General features: G+C 35.8%; 1 protein-coding gene across 3 annotated transcripts in view; it reads right to left on the minus strand.

The window, feature by feature from the left end:
• Positions 1–11,967, minus strand: part of LOC111086416 — a 39,919-nt gene extending 27,952 nt beyond the window's left edge. For all 3 annotated transcript variants that reach the window (XR_002611132.1, XM_022389157.1, XM_022389158.1), the window contains exons 1-2: positions 9,254–11,967; positions 7,404–7,554 (exon numbers count right to left, since the gene is read on the minus strand). Coding sequence is in view for 2 of the 3 variants with exons in the window: in XM_022389157.1 (XP_022244865.1) it covers positions 7,404–7,554; positions 9,254–11,647 (2,545 nt within the window). In the remaining variant the exon portion in view is untranslated. The remainder of the gene's footprint in view (positions 1–7,403; positions 7,555–9,253) is intronic.
• Between the last annotated feature and the right edge of the window lie 7,493 nt (positions 11,968–19,460).

Below are 19,460 nucleotides of genomic sequence, written 5' to 3' on the forward strand. Positions count from 1 at the left end.
ATTTGAGATCTAATTACAGTTTTGGACCCAGGCAATCAAACCATTTCGATTGATGTATTTGACTAATCCGAAAGTCTCATAGATTAATTTACTCTAATCCTGCCTAAAATAATTTCAATTTGAGGGTAGGCTGGTAGAGATCCTGGTGAGTAATAGAATTGAATCGGGTATACGCACGCCCCACGCTTGATATCGCTGGCGCAGAAATATATAGCTAATAAAAAAAAAAAGATCTCATAGATTAATTTATTGTAATCCTGCCTAAAAGAATTTCAAATGCCACGGCTATTGAAGATTCCCTCTTATTTTTTGTTGTTGTTTTTTTATCGCTTGAAGCTTATCATCAAACTTGTGCTCAAATTTAATAATCATGTCGTAGCAGTATAAGGATGAACTAAGGACTGGCTTATGCCTTATCAGTGTGAACCTGGAAAACCAAATAATCTTTATGAAATAATTTAACCCGAATAATTCAGTCGCTATATTCCGCCTATCTCCGACTGCAATATTAACGTCGAAGATCGAGCGTAGTGTGATAGAGGGCGCTGAATCATTCGAGTTAGAAATAATCGCACTTACAGTGATATATATGGCCCGGCATGGCCAGGTGGTTAAGGCAGTCGACTCGCAATCTGAGGGTCGCGGGTTTGAATCCCTGTCACACCAAACATGCTCGCCCTTTCAGCCGTGGGGGCGTTAAAATGTGACGGTCAATCCCACTATTCGTTGGTAAAAGAGTAGCCCAAGAGTTGGCGGTGGGTGGCGATGACTAGCTGCCTTCCCTCTAGTCTTACACTGCTAAATTAGGGATGACTAGCGCAGATAGCCCTCGTGTAGCTTTGCGCGAAATTCAAAAACAAACAAACAATACAGTGATATATATGAAAATAATGTTTTAGCTTTGGAAGATTGAAGTTATTTGCCACTAATTCACTCACACACGTGCATATTTGAAGTAAAAAAAAATTACAAAATAATTGACAATAAGTCTTACTATCTTCAATCGAGAATAATTACAAACTGGAAGAATAGAAGTGATAGATCAAATAAACAACCAAAGATATGTTTATTTGTTGTTAAGAGCAAAGCCACACAATAAGCTATTTTTACTATGCTCACCGCGGAGACCAAACACCGATTTTTAGTGTTGAGCTAGCTGGATAAAGAATGCCCCGGATTGAGCGAAACGCGTCGTCGGCAATGTATATGACGAATATAGTGTGGTTGGAAAACTATTATTACATACTTATCTAATTCTAGAAAATCCCTAAGGGTCTAGATATAGTATGCAGTTTTAAAATATATTAGGTCTAATACTAATGTCTTATGACAAGCAAATTACTTATAATCATTCTTCGCCAGCTTGGAAGAAGCGTTCACACGAGAACAAATGTTATGCTAAGCTTTGTTACGACGAAACTGCTACAGCCAGAAATTAGTGGTTTGTCTCGTTTGTTAGTTAGCTTGTTTGTATATAAGCACAAAGCTACACAATGGGCTATCTGTGCTCTGCCCACCACGGGTATCGAAACCCGATTTCTAGCGTTGTAAGTCCGCAGACATGCCGCTGTGCCATTGGGGGCATCTCGTTAGTGTATTTTCCTTTTATTCGTTTGCAAGTATATTACGACGAAACTGCTACAGCCAGAAATGACTAGTGGTTTGTCTCGGTAGTTTATTTATGTTTGTTGATTCATTTGCATTCAGAGTAATCACTGTAGATGGAAATTTTAAAACACTAAAGCTATACATTTATCTCACATTATAATTCAGAACGTGTTCAATATGTATCACTTGTTACATCTGAAATGGTGTGAAAACCACAAGAGAAAAAAGAAATGTGCCAATCCCTGTTGATAGGTGTTAACAAGATAACAATTTAGACGTTACTGCTACAATTTGGGAAGGGCTAGAGGGGAGACCCGTGGTTGATTACGTCAGTCAAATAACAATTCGCAATGTACTGGAACATTCTTAAAATTAATTGTAAGAAGAAAATCCAAATCTTAGATCCGGCTGAAATTAAGCATTGAAATCATATATCTCTATTTTACTTTCCTGGTTAAACTCCATTTGACGAAAATATAGCGTTTAAAGAATTCTAAGTTAGTGAATAAGCAAAGTAACAAGTCATTCGTTTAGTTTAATTACGACTTCCGAGATATTTTACTCGTGACTAAACACTATTCCAATTACGCCCTCGTTATATCAAGATCTCCTACTTTAAAACATACTGTACACACACATCCTACGTGACCTTGATCATTACATGTATTATATTGGAAAAAGCCATTATCATAAATTAAAGTAGACTAAGTTCTAGATCTACGCTTGGCTTTTTGAAAGAAGACTTATTTGAGAAGTGTTAGGATTTATTGTTACTCGGGTGAAAAGCGTAAGTTTATTGGGGGAGAACTGTAAGATATATGGCTTTTTGGAGGTGACCTGTAAGATATATTGTTTCGTGGGGGGAAAATGACAGAGGCTGATTAAGTTATATTGAAACGATTTTGGAGCTTCATCACGTCGTCGCAGTCAGTTTCACCAAGTCCGGTCATACTCTATCTGACGTCTGTGCATCCTGACAACAGTATACCTCATAGTTTCCATTGAAAAATGCTACACCGTAAGGCTTTCATGTTCAAAGTACATTCCTTTTTCCTGCTGACTTTCCATAATCCATCTAGTGTCACTTTTCCAGACGGAGATCTTACATGACTTTGTTAAGTACTGGGGCACGTGGACGGCTTTTACCACTGACCTTTGTTTTCTTGGATTCTCACCTGTGACAAAAATTCCGCATTTTGATTACCACGACGGGGGTACGACTTGTTGCTGGTCTCTTTCTAGATGATACCAATAAACCAAAGTTGATCCATATTCCTTTGGTTTCCAATGCAATTACGTATAAGGGATACATTTGTCTTGAAAATTCTAAATTCCCAACCTGAACACATTTTTATTATTTGGATGCACTTATAAATACCCTGTGTCGGAATGGGTTGTTACATACCCTTCCTAAAAGCGATCACTTTTCGGTGACATCACACTACCTACGTAGCGTCAAACAATGTCAAAATGTAGTTCTGATACAATCCTTTCCATTGCGACTTTCATATTCATTTTCATATTCAAATAGTTTTAATATAACTTACTCAACCCATTTTGTGTGGATATCTATATCAATCTATATATCTCTATGTATATACGTATGATTCGTTAGGAAACAATTTTGAGATATATATATATATATATGTTTGCGTGTGTTTTATAAAATAATTATATGGCAACAAGTCAGTTATAAACGTACTTCCCCCCGATGGGTCAGTGGTAAGTTTACAGATATAAATGCTAAACTAAAACGAAGCGAACAAACAATTGTCATAAAACACTCTGAACAAAGATAGAAGATTGACTGCTTACACCTTTTCTCCATCTAAATATAATTAATTACTCAAATAATTGCAGCTTTTCGTCATTACATTCACTGATGAAGATTTCATTTTAATTTGGACACTATTAGGAACCACGTAATCGATAAAATCATGGACTCGCAGGCAACTTGGTGCATATTTAGTTTAAAACAATGGGTTTCAAACTTTAGGGTTAAAATGTATGATACTTGTATACAGATAATATTGTTCGTTTACACTTAAGTGACATTTTATTTGCTTTTGTTCAATTAGTCACTTGTAAACAGAACAGATACCACACGAAGCAGCAATTATATATACTAGCAGAAATAGATGGCGCCACATTCTATTTATTATTTCGGTCACATACATAGATAGATAGATACACACACACACACACACACACACATATATATATACGCTACGTCCTTTATAGTAAGATCTAGGACTAATCATAATTTTATATACACACACATATATATATGTATGTATATCCATCGCATAAGTTCTATACGTATTACATATGTTCCTGTATTTCAAAGCGAATACACAGCGAAATGTTTCATATTCAGACTTAATTATTAAGAAAAGAAGACGCAATGAAAGTACACAGAATGTATTTTTAGGGTTAGTTATCATTCTGTTACTGTGATATATTCTCGTACATTGTCGCGACATGTGTTGTTACAATTATCACTATTAACACAGTAAGGTATTTCTTTAAACAGGCGTTTGTTATCTTATCTTTAATAGTATATCACTCACGGCCGAGACCTATGTTTGGCTTCTTTATTTCCATATCTCTAACTATATACACAGACGCGCACGTACGCAGAAGTATGTATGTATGTTAATAGTATTTCGAAGTTTAACAGAGACATTTTTATATAAGACTGTCTAAACAAAGGCTATATACTTTTACACACACACATGTATATCATCGATTAATGTAATCAATGTAAGTGTTTCCCTTTCCCAAAGACAGTTCCAACTACTTTGGTATCAATGCAGTGACGCAGCTGTTGTACACAAATATGTATATTTATATATACATATATATATATACAGAGAGATCTCTCTCTGTTTGATATTATTTGTTTACCTACTTTATAATATTGCTACATTCACAAATGAAAACTAATGTAAAAGTAAACACTATACTGACAATGCAGAAGCGAGCCTGCGATGTTGGAAAAGAAAAGTGAGAAATTTCTATTAATAGATCAGGAAATCCTTGATTTCATACCATTTAACTAGGCTTAGATTGGCCTTTGGTAGGTATATCAGGAAATCCCTGGTTTCATACCATTTAACTAGGCGTAGATTGATTCATGGTAAAGATCTTGATTTTGGATCCGGGTTCGAATCCGTGCGATACCACAAAATATTCCACGCACTTTTAATTTGGGGAATAGTACTGCTGACTAGCCGCCTTCCCCCTGGTGAGCAGTTCAAAATTATGGACAGTAGCAGATAACCTTAGTAGCGTTGCAATAATTACAAATATAAATTGTATCGTAGGTTACTGTGGGCCGTTTTACAGCCTAAGCTTATCTGCGTTTATTAGACACAGTGTTGTCCCATCAATATATACATTATCAGAAGAACGATTCTAAGCTATCATGGTTTTTCTTTACGGGTTCATACTCTCACCCTTTCCCTTGGTAAAAAAAAAAAAAGTTTCATAAAATTGGAAATTAAGGTCATATAAATAACTCAAGCTTCTGGAGCAAATAATTGTCATCGAGTTCATTTTCCTCTCGTTTTTCATAAAATAAATATTTTCCTCGTATTTAAAAATCTGTTTAACCCCTGGCGTAACTTGTGTTTTATTTTCCCACTTAACTTGGAAAGTTATTTAGCCTCTGTTGCGCATCGCACAAAACCACATAAAATTCAAAATGAATCGTTTAAAGTTTTGTTGGTCTATAATAGTATATCATTGTGTTGTTAAAGCTTAAAGTAAATGGTTAACTCTTATTAAAATTTTCAAATTGTTTGTTTGTTTTTCAAATTAATCACAAAGCTACACAAAGGGCTATCTGTGCTTTTTAGCGTTGTATGTCCGCAGACATACCGCTGTGCCACTGGGGGGGGGGGCAATTTTCAAATTAAACACTATCTTAACAATGCATAAGCGAGTCTACGGTGTTGAAGAAGAGAAAGTGAGAGATTTCTATGAATGGATAAGGAAATCCCATGTTTATAAAGACTACGCAATGATTATATTAATTTTGATATTTAACTCAGTGTTTCTCAACGACCGGTTCGTGAGATTTCACATATATATATGCACACACACACAACAAGAAAAAAACCTTCGCATATAAATTGTACTAGTTTTTCGATGTATCTGCATTTTAGTGATCCTCGACAGTTTAGGGAAGAAACGAACCGGTCCCTGTATCAAAAAGACTAAAAAACGGTGATTTAAATGAAAGAGAATGTTAAACCAACATCGTCTTACTTTTAATGACAATGAGCTACACAATGGGCTGTCTGTGCTGTGCCCACCAAGAGTATCGAAACCAGTTTTAGTGTTATAAGCACCTCAGACTTACCGCTAAGCTACTGGGGGTCATATTCTGAAGGAGTTACGTTTAAATAGTCTGCAACGTGGAATTTTGTCGTATATTTTAATAATTGTGCAAAGTTTTACAAGACATATATGCACATAATCATATCTAATTTTGAACCGACAGGCTAAATAGAAAACAGCTAGTCAACAGTATCCACTTCCAACAAACAGACTAGATAGAAGGCAGCTCGTCAACGGTACCCACTTCCAACCGACAGACTAGATAAAAGGCAGCTAGTCAACAGTAACCACTTCCAACCGACAGACTAGATAAAAGGCAGCTAGTCAACAGTAACCACTTCCAAACGACAAGACTAGATAGAAGGCAGCTAGTCAACGGTACACACTTCCAACCGACAGACTAGATAAAAGGCAGCTAGTCAACAGTAACCACTTCCAACCGACAGACTAGATAGAAGGCAGCCAGTCAACGGTACCCACTTCCAACAGAAAGATTAGATAAAAGGCAGCTAGTTAACAGTAACCACTTCCAAACGGTACACACTTCCAACCGACAGACTAGATAAAAGGTAGCTAGTCAACAGTAACCACTTCCAAACGACAGACTAGACAGAAGGCAGTTAGTCAACGGTATCCACTTCCAACCGACAGACTAGATAGAAGGCAGCCAGTCAACGGTACCCACTTCCAACCGACAGACTAGATAGAAGACAGTTAGTCAACGGTATCCACTTACAATTCTTTGACTTCTCTTTTCTGACTGAATAGTGAGATTTGGCCCTTATTCCTATGACGTATTCATGGCTACGAAGTGCGGAATACATTTTTGCTGTGATAAGTTTTCGATTGAATATCGAAAAATACGAGTTTAAGTAATACTGCATCCTCTACACTGTGTCAGTATTTTTATTTTCAGATGCATATGCTTGTAGGGTAAGAGAGAACCAAAGCTGCTAAACATTGCAGGGACGTTGCCCTTTGATATACGTTTACTAACAACCTTCCCACCACAACAACAAAAAAAAAAGACACTTCGTACGGTTATTCAAAAACACACAAACACTTATATATATATATACATATATAATAAAAGTCTTGGACCATCATATTTGTCTGTGCACGAAAATATTACGTTTTTACATTTCGAAATTAGTAAGACCATATTCATTAGCCTGCAGTAGAGCCTCAGGAAACTGCTAGAAACCTAACTGAATTGATTTATCTAAAATAACTCTGTGACATTTTACAGTACGTTTCTCACGGCGAGAATAATTAAAAAACAGCAATAAATAACTTAAAGGTTGTTACAAAATAACAGGCCAGACACCAATTATTGTTTACTTAATTCACGCATGTCATACATTACTAAAGGCACTCTTCATTTTTGTTTGTTTGTTCACAAAATTTCCGATTTGCTTGCATATCGTCGTTATTAAAAGTTGGGAACTTACCCGTTACACCACTGATTTCAGTTGAAATTTGAGTTGTTGCATCTCTGTTCAAGAGATTAGAGTCTGGAGAACCTTCAAGGTCGTTTTGTATGTGCGATGTTCCAGCAGGATAAACGAATGTTGTAGGCTCCTCGTCAAACTGGATTCTCAGCTAAAGAACAAAACGGAATGAAGAAAGAGATTAAACTACAAAGTCCTGTCTGACCGTAAACATACGTAAGTGAAGATGTTAGCAAGTACAGTGAACATCACTTTACCATTCTTAAAATTAATACTAGCACAAAAACAAGAAATACGTTCAGACACAAGCATGTGAAAATATCCATAATGACTAGATATATTTTGTAACATAATATAATACTAACCACACTTGTGTACGGAAGCACGTTATGTTAATATAACAGTAAACTGACAAACAACGATTTATAAGCATAATAAAATGGTTTATTTTTGAAGAACGTATTACATATTTCGACAGAACCTTGGTCTGTCTTCTACAAGTATTAAGACACATCATACCTGAAGAAGACAGACCAATGTTCTGTAGAAAGATATAGTATGTTCTCCAAAAACAAAACATTTCATTGTGTTTATAGATCGTTGAACTTTTTAATTCAACTCTTTTTTTTTACCTGACACATTATTTTCAAATGCACTCTTAAAAATTATTTATGAAGAAGAAACTGAAATAACGTGGTTTTCATTTCACATACAGTAGTCTATAACCATATCTATATTAAAATCGCCCATCAAAAGGCAGTGATATTCCTTTTATTATAAAAGTATAGACATGATGTCTAAAACTTCCAATTGTTTACATTAAAAGATGTTCAACAACCGAAGCGCTTTCATAACTGAAAACAAAATCAAATGTTTATGAAGGAACTGGGATTTTCTACCTGACACATGAGCTAAACGGCCCCTAATTTTGACCTACCAACCAGCGGGAGAACTGCCAGTCAGAATCACCTCTACATGACAAGGGTTTTGTCCCGCTTTGAAACGAATAACAGGATTGGTCACTCATAACGCAGCCGCAGCTGATAATGCAAAACGTATTCAATACCATAATAGTCCGATGTTATTAAAGCTACGATATTACGAAAACGCTTAAAATATTTATTACATACCTTTAACAAGAAATGAGAAGTTTTCTTTCTCAGAAGATTAGTCATAATTTAGAAACAAACAGGGAAATTTTAACAAGTTATTTTTTTAATAAATAAAAAATGTGTAAAATGGAAATATTGATATGATATTTTCAGAAAAAAATGCTCGATAAGATCAAGGTGTCAATAAGATGTTTAAAGTTAAGAATACTAAAGATTCTGTTGTATATGTTTATTACACCTGTTACACCGATTTCAAGTTACAACCAAAAGGTTTATTTCTTTGTTTTTTAGAGCAAAGCCACACTGGGCTATCTGCTGGGTCCACCGCGGGGAATCGAACCCAAGATTTGAAAGTTCTTAGACTTACCGTTGTCCCACCAGGATAATACAAGTCAAAGATGGAGACGTCAGGAAAATGGAAGCTTCTGAATATCAATGCGTTTAGCAGGGTTTTTCTTTTCGGAGTATACCGCTTTGACTGCTAGTTACAATTTTTTTACACTTCCAAAAGTTACAACTTGAAATAATACATTCATGTAAAATGTACCTCAGGACGATAATGTTTTTGATGATTATTTCCTAACATCAAGTATTATAATAGACGTTTCTCGTACAATAGCGTATTTCGTGAACTTATTATATTACTGATCATCATCAGTGACCCAAAAGGTACAATAGAATCCTTACAATCCATCTAAATAAACTAGTAAAAACAGTTTATAGAAAGAAAAATGTTACCTTCTTATTCCTAGTCGTAAGAAAGGCACTTTTTCCTACTTTTGTGTTCTCACCAATAAATGCAAGTCCTGAAACCGGTGGGAAGTTTTGACGAACATCTACTTCTCTGTAGCTGGATTCCTCGTCTTCGTAGTCTTGACTCTCGCCAAAATTACCGTCAAACACTATACCATTATACAAATCACTACCTGTTAGTGCCTTCTTCTGAAAAACAGGGTCAGAAGATTTGCCACAAAATTGAGGTTTCAGAGCTAAGTTTGCCTGTACATTCTTCCCTCGAAAATCAAAAACTATTGTATTGTTAGGAGGAGGATTTTTCCATAAAGAAGCCTTATTACCAAGTAGTGTACTTGGTCGAAGAACTTCTTCGACGTCACCTTCTTCTCCAACGAATTTTTCTTCTTGTTGATTTCGTGAAACATCGGGTGTTTTGGTAGAGTATAATGTTGAACAGTACTCTTTCACAGCTTCTGGAAACTTTTCGGCTTCACTAGTTTTATGAATAACGGGCTTATGCTTATTTTCATATCTTAAGATAGGATCAACAGCTGGTGGTTGATTTTCACGAGGTTTCAAAGGCTCTTTGGGCTGATACTTTGGTGATGGAGAGACCGTTGCTACTAGTGCAATGTCTGTATTTTTGGTTATTGAACTGCATACTGGGATTTGTAAATTTGACGATAGTTCTCGTTTAGGAACAGGAGGCGCCTTGGTTTTTTTTGTTCGTGTTACGGATCTTTGACTAGGCACGTGCTTAGACCTCGGTTTTACTAACGGAGCACTCTTTCCTCCAAACACCATGGTCGATCCCTGAGATCGAATTCTTTCCAAAGCTTCACTGGAAATAAACCTCACACCATTTTCAAGTTCTCGACTTGCTCTGCAGTGTCCTGGCGAAATATCTTTGCTATTTTCTTTAGTTTCACTGGTTTTTGTTTCTCCCTCGTCACAAGTAACTGAAGGACTCCTTTTGAAAGTATTTTGGGGTTTGAAACTTACTTTTACGTCATTTTTGTATGTCTCCAACTTGAATAGCCCACTTTTCTGATTATATCTGTCATTGGTTCGTTTGGTGACCGATTTGTCAAGTAACTCTTTTTGTGAGTGGGTTGGAGGTGTAACAATCAACGTTACTGGGCGTCGAGAGGTTATGTTTTCCAATCGACTATTCACCATTGGTGGTCTTTTGAGTTTCATCTGTTGATGAGAATTAATATTATTATTTGGTAATTCAAAAATTCGTTTATAGGTACTGACAGTATCACGTTTACGAAAGTCATCGTCATTTAAATTAAAAGTAGACTTATTTCTATTTTCTTCCTGAATACTAGCACTCGGTGAGCACTGACCAGATCTTCGAGTTTTCGCAGAATGTTCTACGATTACTACGCTTTCGTTAATGAGCACTGAACTGGATACTTGATCACGAAGGGAAGAAGAAAGATTTTTAACGGGTGGTGGTCTTCTGTGATTTGTTTGCTTGAACTTGTGGCTATGCTGTAGAAGCTTAGCTGACTCACTGAGCATATTATCTCTACTTCTGGAAATTCTAAAATTATCGGGTTTAAATGAGTTTTTTTCAGATTTATTATCTGCAAAATATGCCTCTTCTGATGTGGTCGTGTTAGTAGTCACTTGGATTGATTGTCTTAGATTTTCAGTTGTTTCTACGCCAGCCATTAATTTCCTATTCCCAGCGTTTTCTTGAGCGCTATTATACTCTATTTCACCAACGAACTTGGATTTAAGCTTATTCACTATTCCAGGTCCCCACTCAAGTTCCTTCTCATCTTTTTCCATAAAATGCGAAGAGGAGGTTAAACTAACAGTGCTAGATGGCGGAGATAACACGTGGGATCGATCATGCGAGTTGTCTCTGTCGCTTAGTTTCTTACTTTTACAAATTTCTTTGTGACCCTTAATGTAATTTTCTCGGATACAGGAATCCGAATTAATTCTAGCTGTGTTTGGTACCTTCATTACGTTACTTCGATTCTCGACATGCATTTGCTTTACGTTTCTAACTGACGGCTCTGAAAGTTTGATAGCGACAGATAAACTGGTTTCTCCTGCACTGGTCCTTGTTTGACCACTAGGCCCAATATAAGGTCGAGAAGTCGTGCTAGATAGTAGCGGTTGCGATACTGGTGGCTGAAAAGACCGCCCACCCGCACTTTGCTTACGCGTGCTGTGAAAGTCTGCCTTAGCCTGGGGGTGAGAAGACTTCCATGGTTCGGTAGTTGTTACAACATAACGTTTCTCGATAGCAGGGTCCGAAATCACTGGCCTGTAGAAAGTCCGCTTCCTCTTCAAAAGTTCCTCAACCCATTTGGGTTGGTCATCTTTTTGATCAATGGATGACAGCATAATACCTTCCTTATGAAGTCTCGTCATCAAGTTCTGCCTCTTACATGAACCTATCTATTTTTTTATGCCCCTTTGTTTTGTATTGTGTTATTATATCCAGGGCGATCCTTAAACCACGTCAAACCGGTCTCTCACTGGCTCACTTGCCCTGTTTCACAGAAACTTTCACTAACAATGAGGGAAATCCCAAATTCAGCAGTCTTCATTCTATGAATATGCTTATTCCTCAGAAGTTAAGACACAAAATGACGTCGAGCATTAACTCGATTTTCGTACACTAAATTAGCAGAGATTTAATTTAGTTCCCTATCAAGGATTAAACAGATAGCATAGAAATATACACACTAATAACCATTTTACCACTAATTAAGAATAAATTATTATAAGTTCAATGTAAGGTATCAGCCACTCCTCCCCTCTCATGAACGGCTCAGCGTCATTTTGGAAAACTGAAGTTTTACGAAACCTCTCCTTTACTCTTATTATACACTATCAATATTAATGACTGTAGCCTCGAGATCAAAGTTTGCTGATAAAGCAATTTTGAGTTGCCTCGATAGAAAAAATAATTAAAAGCGTTATCGTGGCAACCTGCGTTATTGCTGCCACCTATTGAGAACTAACTGTAGTTGAACATCACACGGATCGAGTGTTGTTCTTTTTGGCGTAAAATGTTTCCAAAATATGCGCCTTCACTTGTGTTTTTAGCTTGTTTTTATTTGTCCAACGCCTTGTTTTGTTTTAGTTAAATTACAACAATAAATGTTTCAAAACTACAATTATCAAAATTCAACATAATGAAACTGTAAACTCCTCAGTGCTCACTCTAACTCTTTGAAAACGGAATATTTTACTACAGTACCTTAACGCCATTTACATATTCATAATCAAAATTTAAAAAAAAGGATAATGTCGGGATGGCAATAACAAAACGTACTTAAACTGAATAGCACTATAAAGTCCCACAATGGCTAATTCCCATAAGCTTGTAACATTCACTTACTGGCTATTTATGTAGGGATTTGTGTATAATTTTGTATATTCATCCCTACGTTGTTTTTGTACTTTTTGACATTGCCATCCCTACATCATCCCTTATTTTTTTATATTTTGTTATTACTTGTTTTTCATCTTTACTTAAACAATGCCAATGAATATCAATGAGTGGTGGTTGCTATGAAGGCATCAGTTTTAGCCTGGCGTGATGAGTTGTCTTGTGTTGAAGTTAATGAAATGCTATACTACTTCTGCACTTCCCCAAGTTAAATTCAACATTTTGGTGTGTAAATCATCACAACAACTTCAAGCATTGGTTAGCTAGCCCTTCTGACGTCAGCATCAGAAAAATTAGCAGAACATTTGGCTGCTACGCTACTCGCTGGTTCTCTGCTTTAACGATGTTTTGTGGCTAGACTTTTTTAATAGCTTTTGAAAACCTAAGTCAGGTGTTTATAAAAAAAAAGTCTCTTAGATTGTTATAAGAGATATTTGTGACTATGATGAGCAATATATAATATGCGGCGGCCATGTTTTTTTCCCATCCTACCCCTAGATACTAAACACTACCTTACTTAGTGGAACCATTGTAGTTTACTCTATCTCCCAAAGTTTTAATTTGCCCCATAATTTGTTGTACAACATTATTTATAAACAAATGTGTTGTGATTATTTTACAATGCTTCAGTTCGTCTTAGATATATTTTAACAAATAAGATGTGAAACGTTTCATTATTTAAAAGGATTATTTGTGTTTAATTCTATATAGGTGGGACGATGTTCTTTATTCTATCCTGTGTCTAGTGGTGGGACGATGTTCCCTCTTATATCTGATTTCTAGCTGTGGGACAATTTTTTTTATTCTATCTGGTCTCTAGTGGTGGGACGATGCTCCTTATTCTATACGTTTCATAGAGATGATATAATATTCATTATTCTGTCTGGTTTCTAGCTGCGGGACGACGTTCTGTATTCTATCAGGTTTCTAGCTGTGGGACGATGTTCTTTATTCTATCCAGTCTCTAGTGATGAGATGATGCTCTTTATTCTATACGTTTCATAGAGGTGATACAATATTCATTATTCTGTCCGGTTTCTAGCTGTGGGACGATGTTCTTTGTTCTATTCGATTTCACTGTTAGTTTTGCGAATCACTTACAGACACGGATAAAAAATACTACAGAAACAATAGTAGCAATTTTAAGAGTATCAAAATAACGCAGATGTGACGCTGTACGTCGAATTGCAACTATTATAAAAAAAATTAAAACAAAAATTCTCAAGACTTAGTTTTCGCTAATTTTGTAATTATGCCATCGATAAAACGTAAACCCTCTTCTATATACAGGGTGTCAGTTTTAAAAAATCATACCAGAAAAACACCGTGTATTGCACGTGCAAGAATAACGTTTAAAGTTTGTTTTCTTTTCAGAACATGATCTTTGGCCAGTTCTTTATTGTAAGGGCAGCTGTTACGGGAAAGATGTATTTTGACACGCTGTAAAATTTTACTTTGCCTCAATATTGGAGAAATTACAACCCAACATGTTATTACAGTATGACGGTGTCCCTCCTCCCTGGAGCCTTAGCATTCACAACATACACAGTGAAACATTCCCCAGTAGGATACGCTAATGGATTTTCTATTTCATGGGGCTTCATAAAGGACATGGTTTACACTAGTACAGTTGCGAATAAGGATGATTTATACCAGTATGGTTGCGAATAAGGATGAACTGCGTCAAAGTATCCAAGTAACCTTCACAAAGTTTACTCCGGCAATGTTGAAAAACACTTCGCAAGAGTTTGTTTGTCTGTTATCAAGCACAAAACTATTTGGGCTGCAGCTCATTTCGGGTATATAAACCCGGTTTTTATAGTTATGAGCCTCCAGAGTTACCGCTGAGCTAGTAGTGGGTCTTGGCAGGAGATTGGAATGGAGACGTTAATCTATGTTGATTTCATGTTGTACAAATAAATATATATATATATTATTCTTGCACGAGCAATAAACCGCTGTATAGCGTAGGTCAGAAACGTTTTAATAGTAGACTGAATCAACCATCTTCAGTTTTGTAGCAGTAGTCTAGGAGGAATGCACCCAGTGCGATTTATTGATAACGAGTAGCAACCCATGGGTCTTCTGATTCACAGTTTTGGCAAGCTAAACACTGGACCACACCCAGCTCCATTATGTATGTATATGCACTGGTCGGCATGGCTACGTTAGTTACTTCTTATATATAATAGAGGGCAGATCTTTTACCCGCATTTTTATTTTGCAACTATATTGCAGAAGGTATCAAAGATAACATGCTTGAATTGAAGCTACAATCCTACATACTTAATTGAAAGTTCTATATTAATTATTTTGTAAAATAGCTTTTTTTTTCTGTACTGAAAGAAAACAGTATTTTTAGCGTGATAGTTACGGGTAACATTAGTTTTTACTATGTTATACAATGTACGTATTTTTTTTTTAAAACAGTCAACTCTTTGACATTTGGAATCATGAATTTCAAATCTTTCTTCATTCAATCCGCTACAGAGTTAACGTCAGAAACATTCTGAAACGTAAACAAGCCCTCTATAGTTTCTCTGGGCATTTTAATATTAAAAAAATACTTACACCAAACCCTACACCTTCCTCTGTCAATGAAGTGATACAGTAAAGGCTATAATTCTACACTTTTACTCACACCTTCCTCTGTCCATGAATCAATACAGTGAAACCCATAATTCTACACTTTTCTCTTACGTGAAAATATGCAGTAAAACATATAGTCCTGCACTTTTCTCCACATCATCATCTCTCCAGAAGGCGTTGTAATAGAACTTCTATAACCGTTAACGTTTTACAAACTGAACTATCAAAGTGAGAACAATGATTGGCCACCTACATATCATAGCCAACAGCTGTATAAACAACTTATTCTGGAAGGGCCGTGGTTGCGAAGGAAGTGAAGAAAGCTTTTATATTTTGACATCTATCCACCAGACTTTTGTTTCAGTTCATTCATTCTTTGAACGGAAACTGGAGATTTTCAGAAATCATGTAAGGAGACACTAAAGACCGGTGAGCTAATCATGTCTTAGATACGTGAAAGTACTGTTATTTAAACCACAAAATTATAAAACACTTGGCTTGTTAATTACTGACACATATACCAGAAGAAAAAAAAAGCTTGAAATAAATTTTAACTTCTTTGTCACAAAACATTCTGTTCAATGTACAGACTCCGAACGTATGACTAAGAAAATATTATTTAACTGGCAACTGCGTATTAAGTTTTGTTTACGAACTAGAATGTAAAGTAATAATGGCTGGAGACGGCTTGAATGGGAAATGAAGAAAAACGTTAATATAAGTTTAACATAACAGCAAATGTACAACGTTTCGACAAGGTTTTGTCATCATTGAAGAATCTAAAGTGTTCTCAGCAGAATACATTGGCGAAACTGGTCGGCTTCACATTACATATTAAACAGCATTTCAGGAAGTTAAACCCAAAATTTAATATTTTATTAGTTAATGGCGAATTTGTTAAAAATAATTTACAAATACATTTTATATATATATTTGAGACTATAAATTCTCCATTCTTAGACAAACATCCTCCTCCCCCGTGGGTAAGCGATAAGTAATAGCTAACACTACTCACCGCCAACTCATCGAATAGTAAGATGTGGTTGTTATTCTACGGATCCAAAGCGCGGAACGAATTTTTTTCTGTAACGGGACGCGAACCACGGATTTACATTCCGGCACTCTTAACACTGGGCCAAGCGGTAAGAAATAAATATAAACTATTAATATACTTCTCACAAATATGTAAATATTTCTCAACATTAAGCAAAATCGTTTTATTTTGACTTTTGAGGCTCTGGAATCAACATATTTTGGGATGGAAGGGTATATTTTGATGACTGAAAAGTTAAACATTTATTAATAGCTTCAATCAAAGAAATATGAGTGAATCAGAACTAGTCATGACTTACTGGCTCTTAAAACAAGTGGCCTCCCCAGTGGCACAGCGGTATGTCTGCGGACTGACAACGCTAGAAACCGGGTTTCGATACCCGTGGTGGGCAGCGCACAGATAGCCCATTGTGTAGCTTTGTGCTTAGTTCCAAACAAACAAAATCCTTAAAACAAGTGTTCTAAATGTTGTTTAATAAACGTACTGGGATTGTGTCATATCACAAGTTTATTTTCGAGATCTAGACAAATAATAACAATAAAATAAGTTCTATTGTGTTAAGATATGTACTGTTTAATATAAATCGTATATGATGGAAAACAAACTCTTCTTTTTCCAACATTACAAACAGAGACTTGTGAGGCAGTGGTGGGTTCATATAATGGAAAACTTGTAAGTAGGAGTGACGTAGGGCGTAAAATTTTCAACACAATTATATAGTAGACCAATCAACAATCCTGGTTACATACAAACTATCACGCTAAGTTCAAGGGGTTCATTCATTAAACTGTACTTTCCTAAAGAAGTCAACTTCAATGAGTCAAAAAATGAAAGCCGCTAACCTCGGAGTAAGTCAGGTTACTAACTAATTCCGCTGAAGTACAGATAGTTGAAGTTACTTCGTTTACAGTATCTCGTTACCTATATATAAATACAGATGTTATATTAGTTCAAGTATCCGAACACCTGTAAAATGGATTAAACGAAAGGAACAGTCGACGTGCTGTCATCTATACAAAGACATGCATAGCTCTGTTATTCCTGTTCACACCAACTAGTTTTCAATCATCGGTTCAGCTGATTGCGAGAGGATGCTTATGATTAATTAAATTGTATTCATCAAGACTATAAGGCCAAAGGTTAATTTAAACCAAGCTTCAGTACCACTAATACTGAAGTCTCCCCGGTGAAGCAGCACTGTGTAGCTTTACGCTAAAATAAAAACAACTGCAGTTAACACCGAAAATGTGAGTTACAAAAGGATATGTCAGGTAACAATGACCTTCAGGAAGTTAGAAACAATACTATTAGGGCTAAACGTAGTGGATTTAATTGTAATGAGCATGTTTTATTGAGTAATATATTTTAGCCTTTAGCTTATGCAGATGAAGAAATATTAGAAGGAAGGAAAACAAAAGGGACAGAAGAAGATGTGAATGATAACCAAAAGGAGGTTATAGTTATAGATGATTCCTTGATAAGGCATGTGGATAGGATAAAATGTTGGGTAAATAGGGAGAAAAGAATTAGATATACTACCCAGTTGGAGGATATAACTGACAGAACAAGAGATATAATACTGGGGACTAGAAATTATGCATTTTTTTCTTGTGCACGTAGGAGCTAATCATGTAGAAAAAAATAGATCAGAGAAGCCAGTTGATAAATAGAGGGGGTTGATAAAAGCATTTAATGAAAAGGGCCATAAACTGTGTCACAATACTGCCAAAAATTAATTATGGGGATGAAATTATAAGGAGGTCACTATGACTATTGGACTATGGGCTATCTGTGCTCTGCCCACCACGGGTATCAAAACCAGATTTCTTGCATTACAAGTCTACAGACATACCACTGTGTCACTGGGGGCTTCCTTATAGAAAGAAAAGGGTAGCTGCAAGTAAAAAAACCAGGTTGGCTCACAAAGAGTATAAGAAATGAAAATTGACCAGTATGATGGGAGACTTAGAATATTATAAAATATCAAGAAAGTTGGTGAAACAGGAAACTAGGACATCAAAAAGGATGTATGAGAAAAGGTTGACTGAAAATGTAAAAATTAACATTAAGGATTTCTTTAAATACATTAAGAGTAAAGAAAATGTTAGGATGGGGGGTAGGACATTTGAGCGATGATGAAAGAAGGCTTGTATCTGATAGTTATGAGATGGCTTGGTTATTAAATTCTGCTTTTCTTCAGTTTTTACTGATGACAATTTAAGCAGTATTCCTCATCTTGAACAGTTGATAGATGGAAACAAGATGATCACATTAATTCTAAGCTTGTTAAGAAAAAATTGAGAATTTTAAAGAATGATAAGGCTCCAGGGTCAGATAATATTTCCCCCCCAAGGGTTTTGAAGGAGGTTAAGGATTGGATATGCAAGCCACTTGCTATTATTTTTTGTAAGTCCTTGAATAGTGGACAGGTGCCAGAGGATTGGAAGTTGGCTAATATTACTCCTCTTTTCAAGGGAGGTGATAAAAATTATCCTAGTAATTATAGGCCTATTAGTCATACATCAGTTGTGGAAAAAGTTTTTGAAAGTCTGATAAAAGATGCTTTGCAAAGTCATTTAACAAAGTTTAAAAAATTTATTGGAAAGTCAATATGGTTTCACTAAGGGAAAATCTTGTCTTACAAATTTTTTGACATTCTTTGAAAAGGTTATTACTTATGTAGATGAGGTTAAGGTGTAGATTTACTCTATCTGAATTTTCAGAAAGCATTTGACAAGGTGCCACATAAAAGACTTATAAAAAAATTATCTCTATACATGTAGGAGATAAGTTAGCTAATTGAATAAAAGTGTGTCTGGATGAAAGAAAACCATGGGTTGTTATACATGGAGTTCAGTCAACTTGGATTAATGTCACAAGTGGGGTACATCAGGGCTCAGTCTTAGGGTCTTTGGTCATTTTTATTTACATCAATTACATAGGTAAAGAAATGGTCAATAAATGACTTAAATTTGCTGATGATATTAAGGTCTGGGGTGTTGTTGGCTGTGAAGATGCTGCTGCTTTACAAAATGATTTAGATCATTTAGTGAATTGGACAAATAAATGGCAGATTGGTTTAAATTATAATAAATGCAAGATAATGCATATGGGTTATCATAATTTGAATTATAAGTATAATT

This window comes from Limulus polyphemus, unplaced genomic scaffold, assembly GCF_000517525.1.
Source record: "Limulus polyphemus unplaced genomic scaffold, Limulus_polyphemus-2.1.2 Scaffold1078, whole genome shotgun sequence".
In the NCBI taxonomy this organism is placed as follows: Eukaryota; Metazoa; Arthropoda; class Merostomata; order Xiphosura; family Limulidae; genus Limulus; species Limulus polyphemus.